We start from the raw sequence: 26,289 nt of genomic DNA, 5'->3' as shown, positions 1-26,289 counted from the left end.
TAGTCAATTAGAAAAACATACTCTAATGACAAAATGACAAATACAGAAAACAGGAAATGCTGAAGAAATTTCAACCTAAGAAAGAACTCTCAGGGTATCCAGCAAAATCTTTCTTCTTTCATGAGATTTCAAGAGACTGGTGAACTGCCATGAGAATTACTATTACCACATTTTCCTTTCAGAATAGTAGCAGCACATATTAGACAATCTTCTTGTAACACAGGGCAAGACATGGATACAATCCAATACCTGTTAAATCACACATGTAGATTCACTTGAAGAAGATCCTTCTCTTCCCTGATCACTCAAAAGAGTACATTGAAGCACATTTATAACAACATAAGAAATCAAGCTTCCATTCCCTGCTTTCCCTAAAGATGCCTGAATTAATATTTTCTATCTCTTATTGCTAAAGAACTTAGTTATTGGGTATTCTTCCAGAGGAGAGAGGTCTATTTAATTTTTTTTAGTATTTATAAGAGTAAGGACTGAAGTCTAACCATACCATGCCTTCCAAAAGTGCCCTAACAAGCTGTGTTTACTGTCACAGCCTCATGAATATTTTGAGATACTTACAAGGAGGAACAGCTTAACCTGACAATATGCTTTTCTGGTCTGTGACCAATTACGACAAGATACTATTCTCAGCATATGTGATAAACACAGTCTCCCATTCTGAAAATTTCTAAAAGGGTAAGAGACATTCTATCACTAGCTTGAGTTACTCTTATCCAATATTTCAGAGTCCTTTCCAAACAATACCAGTAGTTTTTGTAGTTTTGCTGAAAGCAGAATAATAAAATATGCATGGACCAAGAGCCAGAGGACTTTTCTACATACAAGCTGGATATTCTTTGTGAAACATAGCACTTCCCTTGAGGAACACAAATTCTGAGAGAACTAATGTCAGAAGAATTGCATTTCCAGCACAGCATTGTATACTTTTCCACAGCCTTAAAAGACAGCTATCATCCCAGGAGGCAGATGAGACTGGAAGCTACATATGCTTTCAGAGAAAGCAATTTTTAGTCATGCTTTACACCACCAAAGACTGTGCTTTAGCTAAATTTGGTTCAGCATTGCTACATTCTAAGCAACTACTAGCAGCTACTATTTCACATCCTATTCGCTAAGCAATCTTCCCAACAGCCTAAGGAGAACAGCAGAACTGTCCCTTTATCCACAGCTTGCTGGTGAACACAGTATAAATCAGACATTAGATCACTAAAATCACCATCAAAGCTTACTTTTAAGTTATTTCTCTTGCAGTGGCACCAATTGACAAAGATCTTACAGAAAATAATTCACAACACAGCAGATTCCTATCTCTATCAGACCTATTTGCCAAAATGTGGCAGTGGGGTAGGAACAGGGAAAGCACCAGATCTTCAGCAAAGCTGCAAAAGACCACCAAGAGACTATAAATAAACAGTTATCCAACCCTGTAAAATTTAGTATCCATTTCTTAATCTAAGCAGTTCCCAATAGTTAACAGAGCTGTACAGAGCAACAGTTCAGCAGGAAAAGAACGAGAATCACTTTGAGACACTTAAACAAAGCCTTAATCTCTCCTATGCCAAGGGCCTTACACCTTCCACCATTTGCAGCCTTCCCTCTGTTCACAAATCTGCATCCTTTCCCTTGTGCTGCTGTAATGTTTCTATCCATGTCCTTCTGTCCTTGTCTCCTGTTCTCATTGTTCTCCCCAGCTCCCTACCTGCAAAGTCCAAGCCTGCTGTGTCAGGGTTTCCATAGGAAGTGGTGGACACTTATACAAGAATCATCCTTTCCCCACCTCACACTTCCCTACCCTCTTTTACACAAAAGAAAAAAACAAAATCTAGCAAAGAAAAGGTGAAAAGTGGTCCTTGAAACAGCATTCAGGCATTTCCTAGTGACATCCATACTTAACAATCAATTAACATTCAACTCTTGCCTCTGGTCAGAGCATGCTTCAAAAAGCTCTAACAGCATCACAAGCAGGAAAAACAAGAAGTGATTTTGAGCTGGTCTTGATGAAAATTATTAGGGCAGAGTATTACCAAAAACCATCTGTGGCATGAGAGGGGACACCCAGGGAAGAAGAGTCACCTGAGGAAATCCCTGTGATGATTTTCTTTTTTGCTGGCCATCAGGGAGCATTTTCCCTTGAGATTCTTCTTTGTTACCAAAAGTAACTGTTACTATTAAAGCTGTCATTTGCCATCAGCTAGGGACTGTCTCATTATCCTTTGTGCTTGAAAAACACTACTTCATATTGGAAGAAAGTACAAAAAATTGCATTCATTCTTGTGCAGGGGGACAACAGAAGGTTTATCAATCACATTCTTCATGAATGTTTGTGTTACTGCAATGACCTCAATTTAAAGACCACAAGGACACAAAATCAGAAGACTATTTTCTGTACAATTTCCTTCTGCAGCAATGTATTTGTATTAATAAAAATGTTCTTAAAATGCACACCATTTTCAACAAAAGTTCACCATGATAATTAAGCACTGGCTTAATACAATATAAAAAACAACAGTTGTCTCAAAGATTATAAAAACTCCAAAAGCAGAAGTTACATTTTTAAGAACTCAAATGGCCACATGGATATTATCCTTTTGGCTCAGCTGAAAAAGGAAAACCTAAACTCACTGTACAAATCTGGTTTTTCAGGCTTGCAGGTACATGTGATCCAGTGTCCAAAACAGAAACAGATCATCAGCAATTAAACAATATCCTATATTTTAAAATATATTAACCACACATAACACATTGGTGTTATTCTTAACATCTGAAGTATCCTTTAGTGTAATTCATGGTTTATATATTCCTTGACTCCAGGTTGTTCTCATTCTTTCTTTTTGGTGAAGTCATATGGTTTCCACCACTGTGCAAACTGCAACACCTTTTTCCGCTGCTCCTCAAAGTTCTGTTTGATTCCTTTTCTCCAGAGTCGTGGTTCCAAGTCCAGCATGCCACCAATAATTTCCTTTGCAAGCAAAATAAGGATAGATAATGATAAATGCAAAATTACCATATTACTTAACACTATCTTATCACAGAATAAAGAAATATGTATTTTCAAATTATGAGATTGTCCGTTTTCTTCAAGTGCTAATTAAAACTTGAAATTCTGAAAAATATACCAATTTAAACACAGAAGGGCAGTTGTTAGATGGCTGCCTCAGCAAAATTCTTGTAAGCACAGCACACTGATGTACTGCTTAAGTATCCTAACATTGCAAGACTGTTAATGCATTAGTGCATTTGTGACTAAGGTAAGTTACATTTCTCCCCAATCACTCTTAATGGTTTTGCAACACTGACTCTTTCAAAAAAATGTTTTCTGTGACACAGTAAAGAAAGGAAGAATTTATTACAGTTCTCCCTGTATATACATTTTACACTATACATACCATGAGTAGCAATTTAACCACATGAGGATTTTAGTAGGAGTTGTCTGTAAGTCTGTATGCGCATGCACACTAATTTATACAAGTGGGTGTCAGTGCACCTATGTATCAATATTATGGCCATGAAAATTCTTAAATAGATGCAAGTATCTTTCATCTATAAGATTATATACCCATAACGTCAAATATCAGCAGTTCAGATCAAATGAAAAGAAATACAAATTTAGAATCACAGTCTCAGTATCAGCCAGTGGAAAAAATCAACCACTTCATTCAACAAGCCAAGTTACAATGACTCATCAAGAAAAGACAGATAATAAACTGATACAGGGTACATCAAAGTAACTGTTCTGGCAGCATCTTGGTTTAATTACTTAAATTTTCCAAAACAGACTATAATTGATAAATTAATATTTTACATAACAATACCTTTCCAAAGTAATGAGGGAAATTGTGTTGATCTTCAATCACATGAGCAAATCCTCCCTGAAGGCCAAAGTCCACAGAAAAGTACGGCAACCCTTTAGGAACCTACAGATGCAAAACCATATTTTCAGATGTTTAGCAAACATTGCTGGCATTTAGTCCCCACAGGAGAATGAACTTGAACATGGTTTTGCAGCTCATAGTATGTTTTATTTTAAACTACCTCTCAAACCAACTACATGTAGGATAAAATTGCAACAGAGAAACAGTAAAGCAAACAGGTGAATATACAGCAACTGGACAAAATGACACTGATGAGAGGATGACTGGGTGGCAGAACCTCCAGAGGCCACAGCTGGAATAGCAGGTAAGAGATGGGGACACCTGGCAGCAGTGTGCACTGTGGGCAAATGCCTCCCTGACTCCACACCTCTGAACTACATAAGTTTAACAGAAATTTTAAGACAACAACTAGCAAGCTGCATTTATTAAAGATGTTGACTTTGGGCAATATTTCTATGGTAATAGAAAATATTTACCCAGTGAAAAAAACTGACACTTAGGAGGAAGGGGAAACACCTTTTTGGACAATAAATTACTAGAAACCCCCTCCATGTGAATGGACGGATATCATCCTTAACTTGCCAAATCAGACAATAATTCTGTCAGCCTGCAGGGGAGATGCTGGATATCTGCCACAACAAAGACCCTTCAGTCTAACAGAAATGGATCCATTTATTGATAGAGTACTGCAAGTAATTTCTGCTGCTTCACTGCAAGAAGTTATTTTTCACTCCTTTAATTGTTGAGGACGTTTCTGTACTGGTAAGATTTACAAAGCCTCCAATTCAAAAGCATTTCCTCTGCTACAGTCCAAATAACCATACAACATTCAGGAGGCACGGTCCATATATTGCTTAAAATACTGACTCTAAAAATAATTAAGATTTAATACAGAGGAGCAATGTAGCATAGCAAGAACCATTTAGCACTTTAAATGGACTTTAGAAAAAATCATTAAATAAGGAAATATGGGTTGGCAGATGACACCTTAAAGAAAAGGTGAGCTTTGTCTCATTTCTCACAATTTCTGCACACAATCCACCCACTACGTGATGTCTCAGCCACGTCTGACCTTCCAGCCAGGTACTAACATCTCCTAACACAACTCCCCAAATTTCCAAACCTCAGCTCAGTCCCTAAACCACACTCTCCAATCTTCCTGAAGCCTACAGACATTACTTACCCAACAATAATGTTAAAATGACACAACTGTGCAACAATTTATGTTCAGATACACTGTATTAATGTAAGAACTGTGCTGACTTAATCTGAAAACTCGTCTACCTTCATTAAATATATAATAGTCACAAAAATGTATATAACAAAATGGCTATATAACACACATCTTCCACCCCAATATTAAAATGACAGAACTATCTTTGAACCTAACCGATCCAGCATTATTCCTTTGTTTATATAAAGATATTTCATCTCAGTATCCAGGAGACAGAGAGGGTACTGTTCCCTTGTTTTACAAAAAAAAAAGATTCATAACGCTATTCATATTTTCACTTCATAAACTTAGCAACACAAACAGCTGTTCTAGGTTAATGAAAAGGAGAAATCGTATTTGTTCCAGGAAAGTAATTTGCAAATCTTTGATCTACCTTAATTCTTAAAGTTAATCAAGAAAATTATGCCAGTACATGTCCTCAAAGTGTCAGCTTTGTTCTCAACTAATGCTGGCAGCTTAGTCCACCAATTGTTGAAATAAATGGGAATCTTTTCCCTAATGTCAGTTAAGAGTGCAGACTGGTAATTCTCCTCATACCTATGCCGTCTTCTGATGCACAAATCTAATTGTGCTCTCTTTCTTCTCTCTTTGAAACAGTTAATCATGGAAAAATGTTAGAAGAATTTGATGATAAATTCAGGACACAAAACACTTCATTACTTACAGATTTCCGAATATCTTTTGAAGAAAGATCAATTAACTTCTTGTTCATGGACCACTCTTCATCAGACTCCATTATAGCTTTCTGTAAAATGATTTTATCTGAAGGTGAAAACATTCCTTCATATATGAAGAACTAACTGTAGTGAAGTACATTGTAGTAATGCAAGTAACAATTACTTCTTAACAAAGTAACTTTATTTTTTGGTAACCTGTCTCATTTCCACAAGCTACTTTATAAAGACAAAGTATATTCACACTCACCCAATTTAGATCCTCTATTTCTTTTTTATTTTAATTTAAGTTTTGCTTGACACAAGTTTCAAATAAAAGGTCACATTCTCTTTTTACTCACCCCATACAAAACCTCTTATGAATTCATTGCATTAAATTAGCCTTCTTTCTCTTTTAAACACTAAGAGAAGAGTCCAGCTTAGAAGGATGATTGCCCTTAAAAACCCAAAGGTGACTCTGTATTCCCCATAGTATGGAATTGGGTATAGTGTAGGGTAGGTACTTTTAAATTTCATTTGCTCTGCACTTTAATGGTAGATACTTCCGAAATAAATGACATTGCATTAAATCTTGTTCTTTCTCTTTCCTTGACTATTCAAAGAACACACAAATTTTACCAGCACCTGAAGCACAGCAGTCAGATCTGACAGGTGGAGAGTTTCAAATGTGGTAAAAGTTACTGTATTGTTGTTCACCATACTGGTGCCCCACTTCATCAAAACCTTATCACATTATTTCCAGAAAGCATAAACAGTATTTCAAAAATCAAATAAAATAATTTACTTATAAAAGGCAAATAATGAGTCAGTTGCTGAAAGCTGAAAGGACTCAGTTCCAGGCAAAAGCCTCAAAGAATCTTTTCTTAAAAGGTCAGGGGAAAGAGACTAGAAAAGCTATAGAAGAAATATCTATCATGCTGTAGAACATGCATCAGAGGTCTAAGACACATGTAAAATTTGGGCTTACTGAAATAAAATGGGGACGAAACAATATCTACATTGGTATTTCTTAAAATAAGAAACATTATTTTCTCATGTAATGCTTGCCAAGGCACAAATACTGTGTTTTAAGTTTACGGCACAAGACTCAAGTAAGAAGTACTGCGATCCTTAAAGCACTTCAAGAGGCTACAATTCTCTTATCTTCTGCTAGTATTTTCAGTGCAGTCAGACTTGGGACAAATGCTCAGTGACAAACATCTCTTCACTGCTTGAAAAACTGAATTATTTCACACTGCTTATTTTAAGATCAAGGAATATTAGCAAAGAACGGACCAGAAGAAGGATCAAAGAATATATATTTTCAAAAACAGCACTTGAATATAAAAAGAAAATTTCCAGAAATAGATGAATTATGATATATTCATTCAAACTACTTCATAAAAAAGCATTTTTATCTACCTTAAAGTAGATTGGAGCCATATCTCCTACTTCTTTTGGAAGAGGAATGCATTCATATACCATATGATACCTCTTCTTCATACTCATGTTTGTTTCTAGGAACACACAGTCCAAGTCTTTAGCTTCAAACATTTTCACCAGTGCATTTCGGAACATCTGTTTAAAGAAAAAAAATGTGTTATTTAAACTAACTTTGCAGAACTTTCAGATATAATGTATTATTTCACTAGCATGTTATATTTGTAATAAACAAGAAAATGGAAAACAGTAGCAATCATACAAGGAAAATTCTGTATTATTTACTAATTTAACATTAACTATATTTCCTATGATAAAAACACTGGAAGTCTAGGAAACTATTTTGAAACACACAGTATAATTAACACTACAAACTTAGTTTTAATAAATACCAAATATTTTTACAGCTGAAATTGAAACTATGTTGAACTTCTTAACTGTAGTGCTCCATAAAACAACATGGCTTTAACAGTAGGTCTGAAGCTTGCAATTCCTAAGTAAGTAAAGCACCTACTCAAAGTGTATTACAGTTAACAATTCTGATAGCTCCAGTGTCAGGGTCCTGCACACACCCGAGTGGCCCTGCAGGGGCTGGGCCCTACCTGCTGGGGCTGTGGCAGCCTGTGCGGGTGGGAAGCTCTGATGCGCTTCAGTTGTGAACCGGATCAGATCCAGCAGAAAGAGATGGGGTATTAAAGAGTGGTGAGAAGTGTGGACCTGGCCCCCTGTCACTCAGGAGCTGCAATTAAGTCCAGGTTGTCTCTTTTGGTCCTTGCCTCAATGGCCCCCTGTCACTCAGGAGCTGCAATTAAGTCCAGGTTGTCTCTTTTGGTCCTTGCCTGAGCTGTTTAAGGAATGCCTGTGCCCAGCCAGGTACCTGGCAGTTCTTGGCCCTGATTTCATCTCAGACCTAAGTCATCACTGTAAACCTGCCTGGCCATCATAGGGCCATGGATGACCTTGCCTACTACCATGGGAACACTCCTGGCCTGGTACCATGGAGTGTGCCTTGTCAATGAGATGACCTCCCCTGCCTGCCTTGCCCATCACCTTGAACCCCTGACTTGATTTCCTGCAGAGCAGCTGGCTCTGGTTGTTCCCTGGCTCTTCTTGACAGTTGGCATTTGCATCCAAGATATGCAAAAGCATCATTCTATAGCTTACAATGTTCAGATGCTTAACAAATTATCAAGAACAAGGGATGATTTCTGAGTCATTCAAACTCATTTGCAAGTGCACGAAAGATCTAACTTTCTGATAGGGTGAATGTTTCTGGAAGTTTCTCAAGATCTTGAAAAATGCTTTTTAAAAATAAAGATTTTTGTCTTACATGTGCATCTATACCATTTCCAAGTGTAAGCCAAGAAATCACTGAAACTGTAGGAGCCTCATAGACCAAGGTATCATAGCCCTAAAACTCACATAATTCATAGGTAGTCCTTTTTGCACTGATATTTTTTCCCAATTAACAATGCTCAGAAGTACAAACAGCACCATTAAAAGGCAAATCCCATCTAAAGGTTTAAGATTCCTTATCTTAATGTAAATGGAGAGTTGATGAATCCAACATACATAAACAAATACCCATCAGCAACATCAGCAAGTACTGAAGTAAAATAGAAGGAAAACAAATCAGTACCAGGTTTTCAATGCAACGGGACTAGAAACTGAGCCCTCCATCCTTTTGCCATCTTGCTCAGTATGAATCAAACTAAAAGGCTAAGAAACAAATATATACCTCAACTAGGCATTTAAGCTCTTCAAAGCAGGCCCTTGTGCCCTGAATTTTTCCTCACTAATGAGCTGCTCCATGCTGTGTCAGGAGAATGCTACCATCATTCCCCTAATGAATTGCAGCCAGAAGACACTGCCCAGTGTTCTATGACTGATATGGGACTTCACAGCACAGAGTGACAGGCTACTCTGGATTATCAACTTTTTGTCTTCTCCTTGTCAGTCTGGCCACCAGACCTCTACTTCTGAAACACATTGAAGCAAGCAATGTGGTGAGATAACAAAGGCTAAGAAAGACTATGCCTTACAGCTGCTACCCTGCAGTATCAACTGAAATACAAATCCACCAAAAAGCCTAGAATATCAGCAGATGTTAGCTAACTTTCCCCAGTTGCATTTTCTTGTTTTTAAATACATTGGACTTTTCCTCCAAGTTCTGAGCAGGCCAAAGCATCAAGAATAATTAGCACCAGAAAGGAGAAAACCATCCATAAAGGGAATTAAGAAGGCTTGGCTTTTGCTTGGGTGCACACAACATTAATACATGCAACAGTTCAGTCAACACAGAATGTATAAAGATTTATATTTTTTCATATTAAAAATATTCCATGCATATTTGCTTTGGCAAGTGAGCACATCAGTGTCTAAACTACACAACATGTTAAATTCAAGAGCTTGAAGGCATACAGCATAGAGCAACTCTTTTTGCTATACTCCAATATATCCTAAAAAAAAAACCAGCAAAAATAGTTAGCTAAAACACATACTTCATTCAACATTTTGTGAATACTTAAAGTGTGGTCATTTTTTTCCCTTGAACAGTAATAAAAAATATGTCTCTTGCATCAGAAAGTTAGTTTAGTCATTGACTGTCTGCTCATACTCTTGCTGAAGTTTTCCAGACTCCTCCTTCTGTAATACATATATGTTGGGGGAAAAAAAAGTCATGTATCCATCACTTTTCAAAATACTTTGCTGCAAAGAAATATCTAAGAATATCTATATTCTGTCTATGAATATATTCACAGGATCAAAGGATAATGGTTTTATCAACTAGATGCCTTTTCTAACAAGTAATAGACTAATATTGAAGACAGGGACTGCATTTGCTTATCTTTTCATTATCCTATTTCCTTTCTCATACTATTTAAAATTCGTAATTGTTTAGTTAAGAGCTTAGAGTAAACAGAAGATCAAGGATAAATAAATTTATCACTTTTCCACATGCTCTTTTGTTCCTCCTGATCCTATTTGTTGCACTTATTTGCTTCTTATCCAACTTTTTTCAGGCATTTCTGTCATATGCAAGAGAACGCCTTTTCTTTCTGGTTGGAAGGGAGTATAATTTACTATATGAAACAACGTCAGACATGAGACTCAATATGGGGAGCAAATCTGAAAAGTCAGAGAATCCATCTGCCACACTTGAGGCAAGACCAACATTATTTAAATTACTACAAACTTAAAAATGATGCTGGTTTTAAATCTTAGCAACTACAACAATGAAACCTTTCTCTAGTCTGATATAGTCTCCAACAGTTCAATATAAGAGGTGGCAAATTGTTTTCCCCTTGTAATAATCCTGATGGCAGGAGAGGGGATTGACAAACACTGTCAATCTCTTAGGCAGAAGCTTGTTACATCCCTCCCTTGATTTTCCATCTCCAAAGAAAACAGAACTCAAAAACTTCAAAATGTCTTCATAAGAGACTTGGAAAGCACAACCCATCATGCTTGGCACTTTATTTTAATAATTCTTTTTAAAAAGATAGAAAATTGGATTTGAACAGGGATCTCATTGATTTTAAGAGTAAGACAGCTCTCTTTTACTTAATATCCACCCAAAAACAGATTAAAAACCTGAAGAAATGTAAACAACATTTGTATTTCATTTTAAGTGATCTGCCTGCTCTGACAAATATTTTATTTTCCTTGGCACACCCAAGAAAATCCTGTGAAGCCAGTTATTCTATTTTCTGTAAGGGATCAGCAGTACCTTCTTCATTTCCAGTAGACATTCCTCTAACATGGTTTCAAAGACCTCCAAGGATGCATATTCTGCAGCATTCCAGGAAACTTCTTCTAGTGCTTATAAATTGAAAATTTGCTTCAGTATTTACCCTGCCTCTCTTTCCTGTTAATAACTGACCATTAATTTTCATCCACAATGTGAGAATGTTCTGCCCCTTAGTGGAATCAGAACAGAGCTGCCAGACTGCAAATTATGAAAATACGTACTTATGACAAGGATGTTATTATCCACAACAAAATTCTTTTACAAAAGTGTTAGAACAGGAGACAGTTTCTCAGCAGACCTGGATTTCTTCCCAGATGTCTTCATCCAAGAGAGTGGCTGCAGTATGGTGCTGTAGAGGGGCTATCAGGCAGTGACCTTCAGTAAGGGACTGGCTGCTTGGTAGAGACAAGTACACCTAGGAAAAGCAAACAAAAACTTAAGTGCCCAGTTTTCCAGCATTAAAGACCTTTCCATTGCTGAGGCTAAGAAATTAATCATTTGCTAAATTCAAAGCAACAGAAGCCATTAGCTACTAACTACAGCAAGGTATTAGCAATTTTAGTGCTTTTTAAAAGGGCCCATTATCCACCAGTAGATCAAACAAGCCAGTAGTATCCAGAGAGTAGTTCCACCTCCAAGGCAGTAATATCAGCCTTATAAACCAACTGGTATCATAGCTGCTATGAAATCACACTGTTTAGTGCATTCCAGTATTTTTTAATATAGATACATAGCTGTATGCATTTTTAATAATATGTATGTATGCATGTATGTATATATATATATATAAAATATGTGTACTCCATGTCATGGTTTAACCTGGCAGGCAGCTAGACATCACACAGTTGTTTACTCACTCCCTGTTTCCCAGTGGGATAGGAGTAGAGAATCCAGAAAAAAAGTAGAATTGGTGGGTTGAAATAAAGACAGTTTAAAAGGACAGGAAATTAAATAACGGTAATGATAATAGCAACAACATATAAACCAAGTGATGTACAATCACTTGTGATGTACAATTGCTCACCACCCACAAACTGTTGCTCAGCCACTTCCCAAGCATTGGCCCATGGCCAACTTTCCCCCCAGTTTATCCACTGAGCATGATGTCAGATGGTCTGGAATATCCCTTAGGTCAGTTAGGGTCAGCTATCCTGACCGTGTTCCCTCTCAACTTCTTCTGAACGCTCCTGCCTTCTCACTAGTGGGGCAGAGTGAGAGGCAGAATAATCCCTGAGCACTACTTAGAAACAACTAAAAACATCAGTGTTTTATTCACATAAATCCAAAACACAGCACTGTATCAGCTGTTGGGAAGAAAACTAACTATCCCAGCCATGACCAGGATACCCTGTACATTTATCTGTCTATTAGATAGATAAACACGGATTATGTACACATAAATATGCATCTGTATTTATATATATATGTGTGTGTAAAATCTCTAAAAAAAGAAAAGCAATGTACCTTAAAACATATCTATGTACCTAATTCCTTTACCTATAAAGAGTTTTAGATCAAATGAAAACATCAATAATAAATGAAAACTATAGTGAAAAAAACTACAAAAAGGCTATATTCAAGTTTTTCAGATGTTATAAATCCAAATATTTATGCAACTTTTAAAAGCATTAACAGAACCAGAAAGGTTTCCAAACCAAACTTCTGTCTATTTCAAAGGATTCTAAGCTTAAAAATTGAATTCTCCACTTAATTTTCTTTGATATCAAGACACAGCTCTTCACTACTTCAAATTCCCTCCAATGAAGTGTGATTTAATCTTCCACAAATCCACTGACAGTCTAATCTCTGCACTGAGATCTTTCATTATTACTCTTGTCTTCTACAAACATGAAGTCTTGACATCAAAGATTAGCTTTAAAATTCATGACAGATTTATATCTTTTTCCTCCTCACCCTTGATGAAGTGGTAGAATCAACTGAAAGAGCAAGGAAAGTAAGATGCAGAACAATAAATCCTTCCATAGAAGCAATTTCGTTCCTAATTTTAAACACTCTAACAAAATTTCTTTTTTATTTCTACGTTTGTGTTAAATTGCTATTTTCTTACCTTGGTGCCAATTGCAATAATAAGATGTTTAGAAAGTTCACTGCTATCAAAGCAGTAGGGGCACTTTTCCATGCATGCCGTGAGTTGCTGGTGCTCACAGATTGCTTTTTTTCTTTGTAATTCCTCCTCTTCCCCACTGCGTGCTCTCTTGGCTGCTTTGGAAACAAACATGTCATCCAGAGTGTAGTACTCTCTGTCTGTTTTTTCCATGAGCTGAAAAGATATGCAGAACAATTGCACTTGTTTGATATGCAAAATTTCTTGCACTCATTTATAAAGCAGCAAGAAAAAATACTTAGGTCTTTGAAAAAGAGCCTCCTTCCTAGAAAAAAAACATAAAGTACATAAGCAGTAGCATTTCTTCCTTTCATATGGCATCTGCTGCAGATGGAATCATCAGGTACCTCTCCTGAGAGCAGTCATACACAATCTTAGCACAGATATTAAAATATAGATATGTGACAACAGTGAGAAGAGTATATTACTATATTCCATTACAAATTAAGGGTTTGGTATTTCAATATTATGTTGACATAACTTTGGCTGTCTTCAAATAGATGCACAATTTCATATATCATTTATATAATATATTTTATCCTCTCCCTTCTCCTCCTCCTTCTCCTCTCTTTTTACAACTACCATTAAATCATCTTTTGTGAAATAACTTAACCGTGACTCTGCACTTCATATTCACATTCTGTGAAAGTATCCCAACAGTTATTCTTACCAAGGGAACAGGACTAAGCCATTTTGGGAAGGAAACAGTCTTTGCCTTCAATACCAAGGCTTTCTGAGTGCACCTGTTGCATGCCACAACAAATCTTAATGTATTTTACTGACTAGGGTAGCCCTAGCAAAGGACTAATGTCAACTGAAGGCATTTGGAAAGCATGCTATCATAACTAAAGCACAATCTCAAAATTAAATAAATATTTTCAAATATCCCAAGCATAGTTTCTGTAGATAATCTGGTATTAAAAAAAAAAAAAGAAAATAAAAAAAGGACAGAGGACATAAGTAACTTTCCCAAAAAAAAGACAAAAGCTCTTGCTTTTCCCAAATACTGCAGTTCTCTAACACAGACCAAAATCTTGTTTTAAATATGCTCAGTACTTTTCTTATGAAACAACTGAGGAGGTACCTCCTTTATTCAGCTATAATACACTTAACTGCTTATGTGCATTTCCTACTGGAAGTCATTGCAGACTAAAATCAACAGTTCAAGAGTTTAACTCCATTCTTCTTCTGTGTTACTGTAATGCTGTAATTCTACATTTAACAGAAAAAGGAGATTTCTGAGATTTAGAAAAAAAATGCAATGATTTGGGTGTCTAAAATCAAGTCTCTGTTCTTCTGTCATAAAAGCATTAATAAGGTAAAGCTAGACCTGCAGCAGAAGCACTGCTTGGAGAATAGCAGCATTTTGTTATTACTAAGCATTAAGTTTGGGATTTTTATTAAATAAAAATTCAGCAATAAGAATGGAAATACATAGGAAACATGACAGTTGGCAGACTAGAAAGGAAAGGAAGAGTGTAAATCACAACATTTTGGCTATCAGGAGTATCACACGTAGCACAGAATACCATTACTACTCTGCTCTGCTTGCACTTAGAAGTCATGGAAATTCCTGGTTTGTTACACACAACCTCCACAACCTCTTTTAAATAATAGTACTTTTCAAAATACTCCACAGAATCCCTTGTGATAGAATTAATATTCATCTTATTGAGCAGCCTGGAAGATGCCTCTCTTCAAGATGGATAAATTGATGTATACAACATGATATCTGGGATGCAAAGCAAAATTCTTACATACAAATTAGCAAACTTTTATAAAGTAGGTGCTGTCTAAAATCCAGATTTTGTTTCTTCTGGTACAGTCATGACCAACAGATCATAGAACCATTCAATGGTTTAGGTTGAAAGAGACTTTAAAGAGACACCTTGTTCTAAGCCAAGCTGCTCAGGGCCCCATCCAGCCTGGTCTTGGATGCTCCAGGGATGGGGCATCCACATCTGGGCAACCTGTCCCAGTGCCTGATTTCCCTCAAAGTAAGGAATTTCTCCCAAATAACTAAACTAAATCTACCCTCTTTCTTTTTGGGGCCATTAACCCCTATTGTATCTGCCCGTGTGAGAAGTTGCTCTCTGTCTCTTTTCTAATGCCCCTTTAGGTACCAGAAGGTGTTATACGGTCTCCTTGGAGCCTTCTCTTCTCCAGGCTGAACAACCCCAGCTCTCTCAGCCTGTCTGCATAGGAGACGTGCTCCATCCCTCTTGTAAAACATTTATACTTCTATATGTATAACAAGGTTCCCAGTGAGTTCTGCCAATTGCATTATTGGGGTATAACTAAATCTCTCAAAAAGAAGTTAAAGGGGAATTGAAAGAACAAGAAGAAATCATTCTCTAAAATGCCAGAAGGAAAGCAACCAATCACTTAAAAACCGATTTCTTTCATACATATATTCTTCCATACAAAAGACAGAGCTAGTACACATCCAAAGAAGGAACTATGCTGATGTATTAGAGTTGCTGGAAAGCTGCTGTTCTGAATCATAGGTGTAGCATCACATCTGCTAAACATGATAGCCAAAGCATTTTGGACGCTGTGTATTTAGTTCTCTTACCATGACTGATATTGTTTGGTATCGCCCTTGCTGCTCAGGTGCTGCACAGAGATCAGAAAGACGCAGGAAGTCATTCTGATCTATTAAAGTTGGGATGTCCTACAATACATCACTGAATTACCTAAAGCTAAAAAAGAAAATTCAGGTATCTATAAGGGCAATGCACCTGAAGTCCTTGTTTCTACCAGAATCTGACCAAAGCCCAGAGCTGTGCTGGACTGATTTGTTCATAAGACAGATCAGCTCTACAATCCCCAGTCTTCTTTTTCCTACTTCACTTTTCTTTATCCTGGGCTCATCTGCCACATTCATCCTTCATATAGACCTTCTTTTCTTCCAGCTTTCCCTGCTCTTTTGGCAAGCACTGATTAACCAGAGGACACAAAGGCAGCTTTAGAACTCTCAGCACCCGGCAAAATGACATGGCTCCCACATCTCATAGCATAACTGTGCAACTACGTCATTGCTACCGTCCATCGGATTTTCCACAACCACGACGCAGTTTTCCTTTAAGCAACAGAGAAGAATCACAATTGTGCTTGCCCTGGCCAAGAGAGGCCTGTAATACACAAACATTTAAACAGCAGTCAGGGAAGAAATCCAAACTTCTCTCAGGAGCCCTCTGGGCTTTCATTTGGACAGCTCAAATATAGTGCAAATGTGGCTAAAACCCAAGAAAAGGGGTGAGATTTCTAACCATTCAGCACAGGAGTTTAGAAAGAAATCAGCATCTGACTATGCATAAATTAGAATGAGTTGAGAGAGGGAAAAATTACAGTGTTGTATTTTCTGATTAAATCCTTATCATGATAATTACCATGAATAATGTGAATAAATTACATGAATTATTTCATTATATAACATTCTGTTTACTCAATAATTGAAGCCCTTTTTAATTTGCTATGCTAGTGAAGCCATCAGGCACCATGGCATGGGGCTACTTCCTGAAGTAACTCTTGCAAATCTGTGCAAGGTACACTCCAGGGTCAGCCTCATTTTTCTGCCAACCTATGTTCAGGCCACTGGAACCATATCTCACAGCTTGAATCCTTTTTTTCTTATTCCACAGTAAAACCCCTGGAGTCTTATATACTGCTGGCTTCCTACTCACTCCGCCTCGAGCCTGCTGCAAGTTGTGTCTCTTATTGTTCCCTCTGCTACTACTACTTGATTTTTGGGTGGCCCCTTCAAATAAAAAGCCCTGCTAAAGAATTTAGTATCGCTGTGATACTGAAAGGAAACCTTAAGAGACAGAACTCCTAATGATCAAGATTATAGTTGTATAATACCTCAACTATACTTTTTTCCCCTCTTCAAATTTATTTTGAAATTTGTGGATGAAATGGGAAATTATATTAAACACAATTAGCAGAGGAACAAAAGATACCTGCGCAGTTCCAGTGTGAGTTATTTTCAGCTTTTTGGTACTGTTTCTTTTCTGCTTATTTTCTTGTTCCAATTTGTATGCAACTATTGAACTTCTGCTTTTCCTGTTTCCTTGCTAACGCAATCATAGCTGGAGTTACTTCCATATAAGCTAATAAAAGTGTATCTGCTTGAAAAATTTGTGAAAAAAAAAGTCTATAGATTGTATAAAATGTATCAGTTTGGGTTTAAATTGTCATGGCAACACTGACGTCTTTAAATGACAGAGCTAATATTTGTGGAATGTTGTATCATAATGTATTTCAGGAAGCTGCTAAGAAGAATAATCTATTATTTGAGAATACAAACCTGAGTGACATAAGAATACATCTCATCACATTTAAATTTATTCAGCATTTAGCCCCTATTCTGAATAACAAAATCACCTCAGAAAAATTTTTCTGAATTTAAATAGTATTTGCTTGAGACAAACAAAGGCAGAATTTTATCATGTAAACCTTATTACAATTCCAGTCTCCCTGTGAACACAGACATTTGAATTTGTAGGTTTAATTCATAATATAATTCAGTGAATAGGCATTTTCAAAACCTATCATCACACTGAATTAAAGAATATTATAAACACATAGTATCAAAGGATTTTAAGATATCAGTGCACAGAGTTCTTTTAAGGCCTGTGTCACTGAGTAGAAAAGATTACCCACCATGCTGGTGAGCAAGGTAGTTCAGGATCACCTTTGAGCAGCAGAAGTCAAGCAAAAAACAGATGACAGAGGACTGTTCAATGGCTAGGGACCAACCTCCTTTTTGTTTTTGCTATAAACTGTAGATTTTGCTATAAGTAGTTATTAGGACATATGAAATTTTATATAAAGTCAATGGCATAAAATGTAAATGAAACAAAAATGCCTTCAGCCAGAAAATTCTACTATTAAAATTCTGATTAACATTTCACTTTACAGTTATTCCTGGCCATAATTTTATTGTCTAGGAAAGACTGTCCTGCACAAGTCTTCATTTGCAACATATCTTGTAATTTTAACATAATTCTGTCAGAATCCTAAATGCTTATACAGTCATTTAATATGGGCTACATCTACACAGTTCTTACAGTTCCCAGATTTTCTTCCCTAATGCAGCTGTCACTGCTGCTGATTTGTTTCCACATGCAGAAACAACTTTAACTTTGTGTCCACATAACATACACAGAAGGATGTTTGGTGCATTGAACTGAAATGTAGCAGAACAAGGTGTTGGGAATTATTTCTCTTGGGTCTTTGCAATAATTTTTACAACAAACCATGCACATGATCTTTAAGTAAATGTAAAAAGCCACAGGGCACCAGAGCTTTGCTGGCTTTATCATGTCTATTAAATATTGTGCTAAAATTGCTTCACCATGTGAAGAAGGAGAAGAAAAAGGTTCATTACATAATAGTAGCAGCAGCAGCAGCAACATTTTGCATTTTTCACTTTAGCTTCTAAGGCTTTTTCAAGACTATTATTTTGGTTTATGATGATGGAAATGCAAAAACGTGAACAAGTAGATTTGCACAGCAAGTAAAAATGATTAGGCTGAAAGTAATTTTCTATTTTACAGACTTTTAGAGAAGCAAGGAAACGCAACATGCAAATTTCCTTTTTGCAAACCTATAATACCAGAATACCACTTGGATAAATCCATAAAGGAAGGTCAGCATTGCTAATAAAGCATTTTATTTCTCACTGCTGAATTTCTCTTAGGAATTACTGTACATATTTCTGGCCAAAATTAAAATGTCCTGATGAGCAACTCAAATTAATTGTTCACTCTTTCTTGAAGTAAAATATAAAAAAGAAAAAAAATTAATACATACAAATACAAGGTAATTTCTCGAGGTTATGTTCTAGGAATCAGTCTCTGAACACCCACATGCATCTATTGACATGAGTGAAAGGATTACATAAGTCTTAACAGCATGAATTTGGGAAAACTGAACCACTTACAATAGTCAGAGGCTGAATAAACTACAAACAGGGTACTTTAAGCTATCAGTAGTGAAAATCTAAGACTTTGCACCTATTTTGTACTCTAGAAATGTCAGGAAAAAAAACAGTTTTCAAATGTTTTATTGACTTCTTTATATCCTCAAATCATGCTTCTACAACAGTGAGAACCAAAACCACTTTCAAAGGTGAAGAAAATAAAAAGTAGAAATAGTGATTTAAATGGATGTTTTGTTCATTGACACATAACAGCAAAACATGAACAAATCGAACTCTAGGCCTGCTTTTTCTCCATATATCAAAAAGATTAGTGTTGGGTTTTAAAAAGGTTTTTTTTCACTACTGTAAATTGAAGATTTGGGCCTTTTTCCTGGTATTCATAAATTTGACGTAAGAGCATGCAAGGGACGGCTGTGGGAAAGGCAGCATTTCAAACTGCTGAGGTAAGTGACACCCACCTCAGCCACCTTCAAACAGAGGTCGAAGGGGTAAAAGCCTGAAGCACAGAAGGGTTGTCTTAGAACCATGACTACAAAAATAAGAATTGACAAGAGGGCAATGATAAGTCTGAATCTAAATTTAAAACAAAGACTCAGCAGGTAAACAAATAGCAAGGAGACAGCAAAACCCCTCCATCTCACCTCATTAACCTCTTGACAAAAGGAGAGGTGGGAAAAAGATTTAATAAGTACAAGTATGGCGTGAACACTGCAGATGTTCAGTCTGTCAATCTGAGTGGGAGTCTGGCATGAAATAACATACAGACTTTCACCTGCCAATGGGATTAGACAGAGGTTTCATGAGGAGAGACTTTGGGTCTATGTACTGATATTTCTTCCAAGACCTATTCAAGAAAATAAATCCTTTCATGAATTATACCCTTCTATTTCAACATACCTATCTCTCTCTACAAAATTGCAATTATGTTATTATCTTCAATAACAACTAGCCTGTATTTCACTTGAAATACTGTTAAAGCACTAAATATCAGGAAAGCAACACTGATGTAGAGCTGCGCATTCAGCCGTGTAAAAGCCAGAAAATATGCTGGTCTGTCATTCTCATTCTGTTCCCATTTGTGAGAGCAGCACCTATTTCCTCCATCCTCAACAGCCAAGGGGCTGGAAGTTTCTTTTGGACATAGTCTGGGAAAGTGACAGAAGTCCTGGGAAAATCCCTGAAGGAAATAATAGTACAGACTTGCAGCAGTTTCCTCCCACCACTCCTCTGCAATACGACCGATTAATTTTTGAGGATAATTTTTTCATTTCTCAAATGAAGGCAGAAAGAGAAAGTAATTTGTATGTGTCAAATTTGTGTACAATGTTATCAAACTAAAACTGACAAAATAGGTTTGTTTGCAAGACTTCCTGCTGGAATATAACACCTTGCTGAAACCACTGAGGAGAGATGCAAGAATTTTGAAGACTAACTTACTGAGCCCCAGATCATAATGCAGGTGCTCCATATAGTATAGGCTTATAAAGTACATAAATAATAATCTAGGATATCTGAGATCACACCCAAATTTTTCAAACTGCTGCCAACACTTCCGTGGTAACACTGATCTTGTGCTGTGAATAAGAATGCATTCTCCTCAGGGAGGCCTAGGAGCCAGTTTCTTAACCTAAGATCAAGAAACAAACAGCATCTGGGGAAGACCATCACATTTTGTGATGATAGGATCTAGGAATCACCTGCACAGAAACTACCAAAAGCATTTTAAATCTTAACAGGGAAGAACAACTGACATATTTTTATGAAATCCAAACAAAAATACCTTCAAAACCTAAATGTGACATTGCAAAGGATTGAAAGACTACAATATCATGAATTAAAATACGGACATTGCAACAGTGATGGCTTTGACAAAATATCTACTTTGAGAACATGCTCCAATACACTTAGCCAGTAAATAAATAGTATGACTCAATCTTAAAAGGTTAGTCAAGAAACTTGTTCTAATAAAATAATGTTATATAGTATATCTTTGCCTAGTAACAAAAAAGAAACACGAATTCAGAGCCTTCCAAAACTAAAATGAAGTATTTGCAAAGGCTAGGAAACACAATACATTCTTGTAACTTTATTAATAAATTCTATCCTTCAAAAAACCAAACAAAACAAGAAAAACAAAAAAAAAATGAAACAAAAAGGAAAAAAGCCTTTAGAATGAAACATACTAAACCCAGTTGCTTTCTCAGACCATTTTATGTTGCAAAATCTATCTCCAGCAATGGTTAAAATGTACGGGGGAAACAACAGAATTGACTCTTCTACACATTTGCATTTTCTACACATTCAGCATTTACTGTGGAAATCCTGAGCCAAAACCTATCTACATCTCCCTATTTAATATTTAACAATGAAACTGTATTTCACTAAGTTGCTATATCATTTTTTGGTCCCACTCACAATCAAGCCCTCCACTGCATTTCATGCTCTACAACACAAGTTCTAAATTACCTTCATCACTGAGAAAAAACTCAAACCACCCCTTCTTGTTATCTGTTCTGTGGCCACTTGCCATCTGAGAAACATAAATAGTTGTATTCTATTAAACTTTTATGGTAATTGTTCTAGTCTAGCAGCTGCCTTCCCTTACCCATCCACCCATTCCTCCCAAGCTGAAGAAATTTTGTTTACTTAGGTTTTCTTCAAATGGGCACTGCTCTGTGCCCCTGATTACAGGGTATGCTTTAACAGCTTGGGCAGCATTCAAGATATGGGTGCATGATGCATTCACTACATGCTTTAAAATGTTAATTCTCTCTTTTCATAATCTCCAAAATTCTGATTCTCCTTTTAATCACACCAGCACGGAGACAATGTTTGCAGGTTCACAATGACTCTCAAATCAAGCATCAACAGCCTCTTGTATATGTATTGTCATGGCCTCACTCAGCTTCAAGATTATCAATATTTTGCCTTCATCAACCCTGTCTTTCATCTGAATTCACTGCCTCAATACCTGTAATGGGATCTCTTCCTTTTTATTTCAGAGTTCTATAGCATTATCTCCTGTGTTAGACTAGACATTTAATTCAATTTAAAATAGGACAGGGACTCACATCACTAAAATACATACATCTCTCCAGCAACTCTGTAAAGTGGATCTCAAGAATCAGCTCAGATGTTCCACAACGTTAGAAAAATCCCCACTTCGTAGTTGGAAATTCTACAGTTTACAATGGCCCGTGTTTTTGACAGTCCTGCATAATTATGTAACCATAAACAATTCTCATCTTCCTTCAGGCCTTCCCTTTATTCAGGCCTCATGTCCTCCCTGATATTTCTAATAATAACATGCTTAATTAAAAATTCATACACACAGCACCTTACCTTTGATGCCATACGCATGAACAATGAGTTTTGATCCTCTGCTGTTCTCATCTTCTCATTTTTGACCAAATCCTTCAGGTTCATACTATCATCATCTTGAAAATACCTTACTCTCTCTTTATCTACATGAGTCGGCATCTGGAAGCAAACACATTAAAAATAAATATTAACCTAATCAGAAAGATCAGCTATAAAATTCAGACCCTAACAATTTCAACAAGTTTAAAGAATCATGAATCAAGCTAAGCAGATCCGAAACAACTCGGCTAACAATTCCATTTTATCTAAGGAGAAAAGCATCTTTCTCTTTCTTCAGTTGTATCAGTATGTCTAAATAAAAATATAGCCTCTTCCCAAAGTCACTATATCCTTAACATCCTTAAGGTATCAGAGCTACAACGTTACCACCCAGGAAAGACAGACAGTACAGTTAACTAGCTCATAAAAATGAAATATTCTAAAAAGCAGTTTTCATTATTGACAACTCTAAAGCTTTTGTAAAGTCACAGACATCACTGAATCACAGTAATCACAGACAGTACTAAAAACTTGTGTGAATATGGTACCTCTGGGAAATGTTGCCACCTTAGACACCTTAGACAATGTTCCCTTGTCTAAGGGAAGGGAAGGTGGACAAGGGAACAGATGTCCCTTAGGATAGGACTAAACTAAATTCCAAAGGAGTACAGGGAGTGCTCATTAACAAAAAGCAGGATAGCATTTTCCAAAATGGAAACAACAGGACAATGCCAACAAATTCCTCACCCTCTTGTATGTTTCACTTCTCCATAGCAGCCATTGCAAACTGTCCTACTAATCAAGAATGCTTGCTAGAATTATGAGGCAGTGTCACTTCCTCTTATCTCAAAAAGATCAAAGTGCTACTATATTTACTGTTGGAAGCAATTATCCTAAGAATAAAACATTGTTCCAGCTTCCAAGCTTCTTATTGTTCCCCAAAGCACTTTGTTAGAAAGATTAGGTCATAATTATTATTATCATCAGAAGCCATATTTTTTGTTAGAGCTAAAGTAAAATTAGCCCCTAAGACCTGACTATCTCAGCAAAATCTTTCTTAACTCGGAAATATTCAACTCTGCTAATCTTTGTTATTTACATAACTTGATGTAATATAAACTAAGAAGAGACTGTGATAACTTTTCCTTGAACATACATTTAAATAAGCCCTAAAGTAATCCCTTGGAAATGCAATCTGAAAATAAACTGAATATATACTTAATAAATATGTACTTTAATACTTAATTACAATCATCTTCCAAAACAAACTTTTTAACCACCTATTGACATTCTGATAAGATACTCATTAATTATGGCATCATAAAAGTAAAATTACGAAATTATTTAAGAATTGCAGTTCAATAGTCAGATTTGTAAAATTTACCATCTGCTGCTTTCTTCGCCCTCCTTTTGGCTCCAGTGGCTCCGTTGGTCCCATCACAGGCCATGCCCTTCCACTTCCATCTGTTCTGACAAGGACCACTTGTTCATCTTCTTGACGGCTTGAAGCCTATGCCAGGTTTTAAGACATATTTTAAAACAGATGGTACAGACAAACCAAAAGAAATACCTAATCCACATTAAATAAATGTTTTAAATCCTAAAGATTAAGTAATAGATTATTTAAATTTTGTGTGTTCACTATAATTCAAAGTAGACAGTTCCACCTTAGTGAGGCATTCTTTTCACATTCAGAAAGAAAAAAAGTATTAAAAATACATTCAATTAGTTAAATGCAGAGCTTTTCTTTCCAAAAGAACCAAGTTGGTATACTTGGGTTTGTTTGTTTTGTGTTGGGTTTTTTTTTTTTTTTTGCATTAAGCTTTATCTCCAGAAGACACACAGTGCTTCTCAAAGAGTTAAAGAGATAATATTGTATTAATAAACACCACCATCATTATAATGCTATACTCCCAAAAACCTTCTAAAAGCCTACAGCCTATTACCACTTATTTTATGGATTGAGGGTGTGGAGATCCAAAAAGTTATAGAACCTGTCTTAATGGAAAGTCCTTTATAGGGGTCCCACTTCATAGGGGGCCCCTATATAGATAGATATAGGTAATAGATATATCATATATAGGGGATAGTATCTATAGGGGATAGTTATATTATATATATATACACACACAGAGAGGGGGGAAAAAAGGCAGAAAGTCTTCACCAAAAAGTAAGTACTTCACTTTCTAAATATTAAGAATAATTTTAAAAATAATTTAAAAGCCTGTGAACTTCCTGACTGTACTCCAAAGACTAGAGCACATAATGAGGTCACTACTTAATCAGATGATATTAGGACAGCCTTTGTCAAATCTTATAAACAACTTCATTAATCTCAATTTCAAGCCATTTTCTACCAAACTGCTTTCCACCTGCCATCCTTGCCTAAGGAAAGCTTGTCCCAGAAACCCAAATAAAGTCTGGAAAATCTGTAGATACTGAAGTATACTTCAGCAGCTTAATTACATTTTTCCAAGGAAAGTCATACGAAGGTAGAAGTTAAGAACCAAAAAGCTGCCTGAGGAAGCCAGACCTCTCTCTTCTGTAACACCAAAAGCAAATCTGATTTTGCAAAGCAAACCAGGATGTCCAGCAGCACGTTGGCTCCAATAACAATACTGGTATTTTCAGAGAATACAACACTACTTATTTCCAGTATCAGCCATACACATTTTATCTGTGCATAACCTGTACCTCATGTGTCCCTTCTTCACAAGGTAAGGGCTTTTGTCCCTATTGGGAGGGGAAGAAAAGATGGTCCATCCTAACAGGAGAAAAAGGCTGTGTGCATTCACCCCAAACGTCATGCGATAAAAAGGTCACAGCTGCCAAAGACTGTGGGAACCAGGTTTTACTATGCCATAAAACATTCACTGAAGATACAGAAAGCAAAGATGAAGTTAGCATCAACAAGAATATATCACAGGAAACTTCTCAAATGCCCCAATTCCTTTAAAAGATGGGCGACTTTGCAAGTTTGGTGGTTGAACACAACCATAGATATTACAGTGGAATCTCAAAAATCCAGAGCATTACTAACTAGCCTGAAATGATACCGACCTTTGTAGAGGAAAAGCTCACCATATCCACATGGCCAAGTAGGGATAACAAGCTCTCCCAAGAGGACTAGTCAAATCCACACAGCAGACCCTTTACAGTTTTCAGTGAATAATCTACCAAGTAGCCACTTCTGAAGGGTCCTGTTTATGTGAAATCCTCTGCCAGGAGCATCTTTCCAGTCATTCAGCTCCTTTTACCTGCTGCCCATATAGTGTCTCCAAAAGGATGCTAACTTAGGTCTCTCCTTCCCCACGCCTTTGTGTTACTGAGACAAGAAAAGGATGAAGTTTTCCATTCCCAGTCTCTAAATTTTAACCTCACTGTATACATGACTTTAAAAAAATACAAGTCACTAAAACCAATAGTCATTACAACAGCAGTGCTTCAACAACTGTAAAGAACAGTAAATTATATATTCTTGTATCAACTTACAAACATTTAGTTCCTTTTAAAGACATCCATCCCAAAATTTGTCTTCACTAAAATTCTTAATATAGACATTTCAAAAAGGATGTCATTGATGTGCAGGCTGTTATCTTCCCAAAAGTTAATGGAATTCACAAGGTGTTCTATATGACAGACTTTCTTTGCCTTTGAAGAAGGGCTCTAAAATGTTAGATCCAAGCAACATTTGCACTTTCTTTGTTCTTCCCATTTCTGCATGCTTACACACTATCATACAAGCAGCAGAAGAGTACCTTCTGGATCTGAACCATGGAATGAGTTAGGACAGGGACAGGGAATGGAGAGGGGAGCAATAGATATAACACATACTGAATTCTTTGGGTCAGAACCCTACAGCTGGCAAGGTTTTGTCTGCTTTATGAGG

The 26,289-nt window shown here is 36.5% G+C and overlaps 1 protein-coding gene across 3 annotated transcripts in view; it reads right to left on the bottom strand.

Annotated features, from left to right (window-relative positions):
* Positions 1-2,386: 2,386 nt before the first annotated feature.
* CWF19L2 (CWF19 like cell cycle control factor 2) overlaps positions 2,387-26,289 on the bottom strand; it is a 58,960-nt gene continuing 35,057 nt past the window's right edge. For all 3 annotated transcript variants that reach the window (XM_068181387.1, XM_068181389.1, XM_068181388.1), the window contains exons 11-18: positions 23,785-23,910; positions 22,383-22,520; positions 13,037-13,249; positions 11,267-11,383; positions 7,200-7,355; positions 5,789-5,869; positions 3,831-3,932; positions 2,387-2,977 (exon numbers count right to left, since the gene is read on the bottom strand). In XM_068181387.1, coding sequence (XP_068037488.1) covers positions 2,837-2,977; positions 3,831-3,932; positions 5,789-5,869; positions 7,200-7,355; positions 11,267-11,383; positions 13,037-13,249; positions 22,383-22,520; positions 23,785-23,910 — 1,074 coding nt within the window. In that variant the 3' untranslated portion in view covers positions 2,387-2,836. The remainder of the gene's footprint in view (positions 2,978-3,830; positions 3,933-5,788; positions 5,870-7,199; positions 7,356-11,266; positions 11,384-13,036; positions 13,250-22,382; positions 22,521-23,784; positions 23,911-26,289) is intronic.

Source organism: Anomalospiza imberbis, chromosome 2 (assembly GCF_031753505.1).
Source record: "Anomalospiza imberbis isolate Cuckoo-Finch-1a 21T00152 chromosome 2, ASM3175350v1, whole genome shotgun sequence".
NCBI lineage: Eukaryota > Metazoa > Chordata > Aves > Passeriformes > Viduidae > Anomalospiza > Anomalospiza imberbis.
This window is presented reverse-complemented; position numbering and strand designations above follow the sequence as displayed.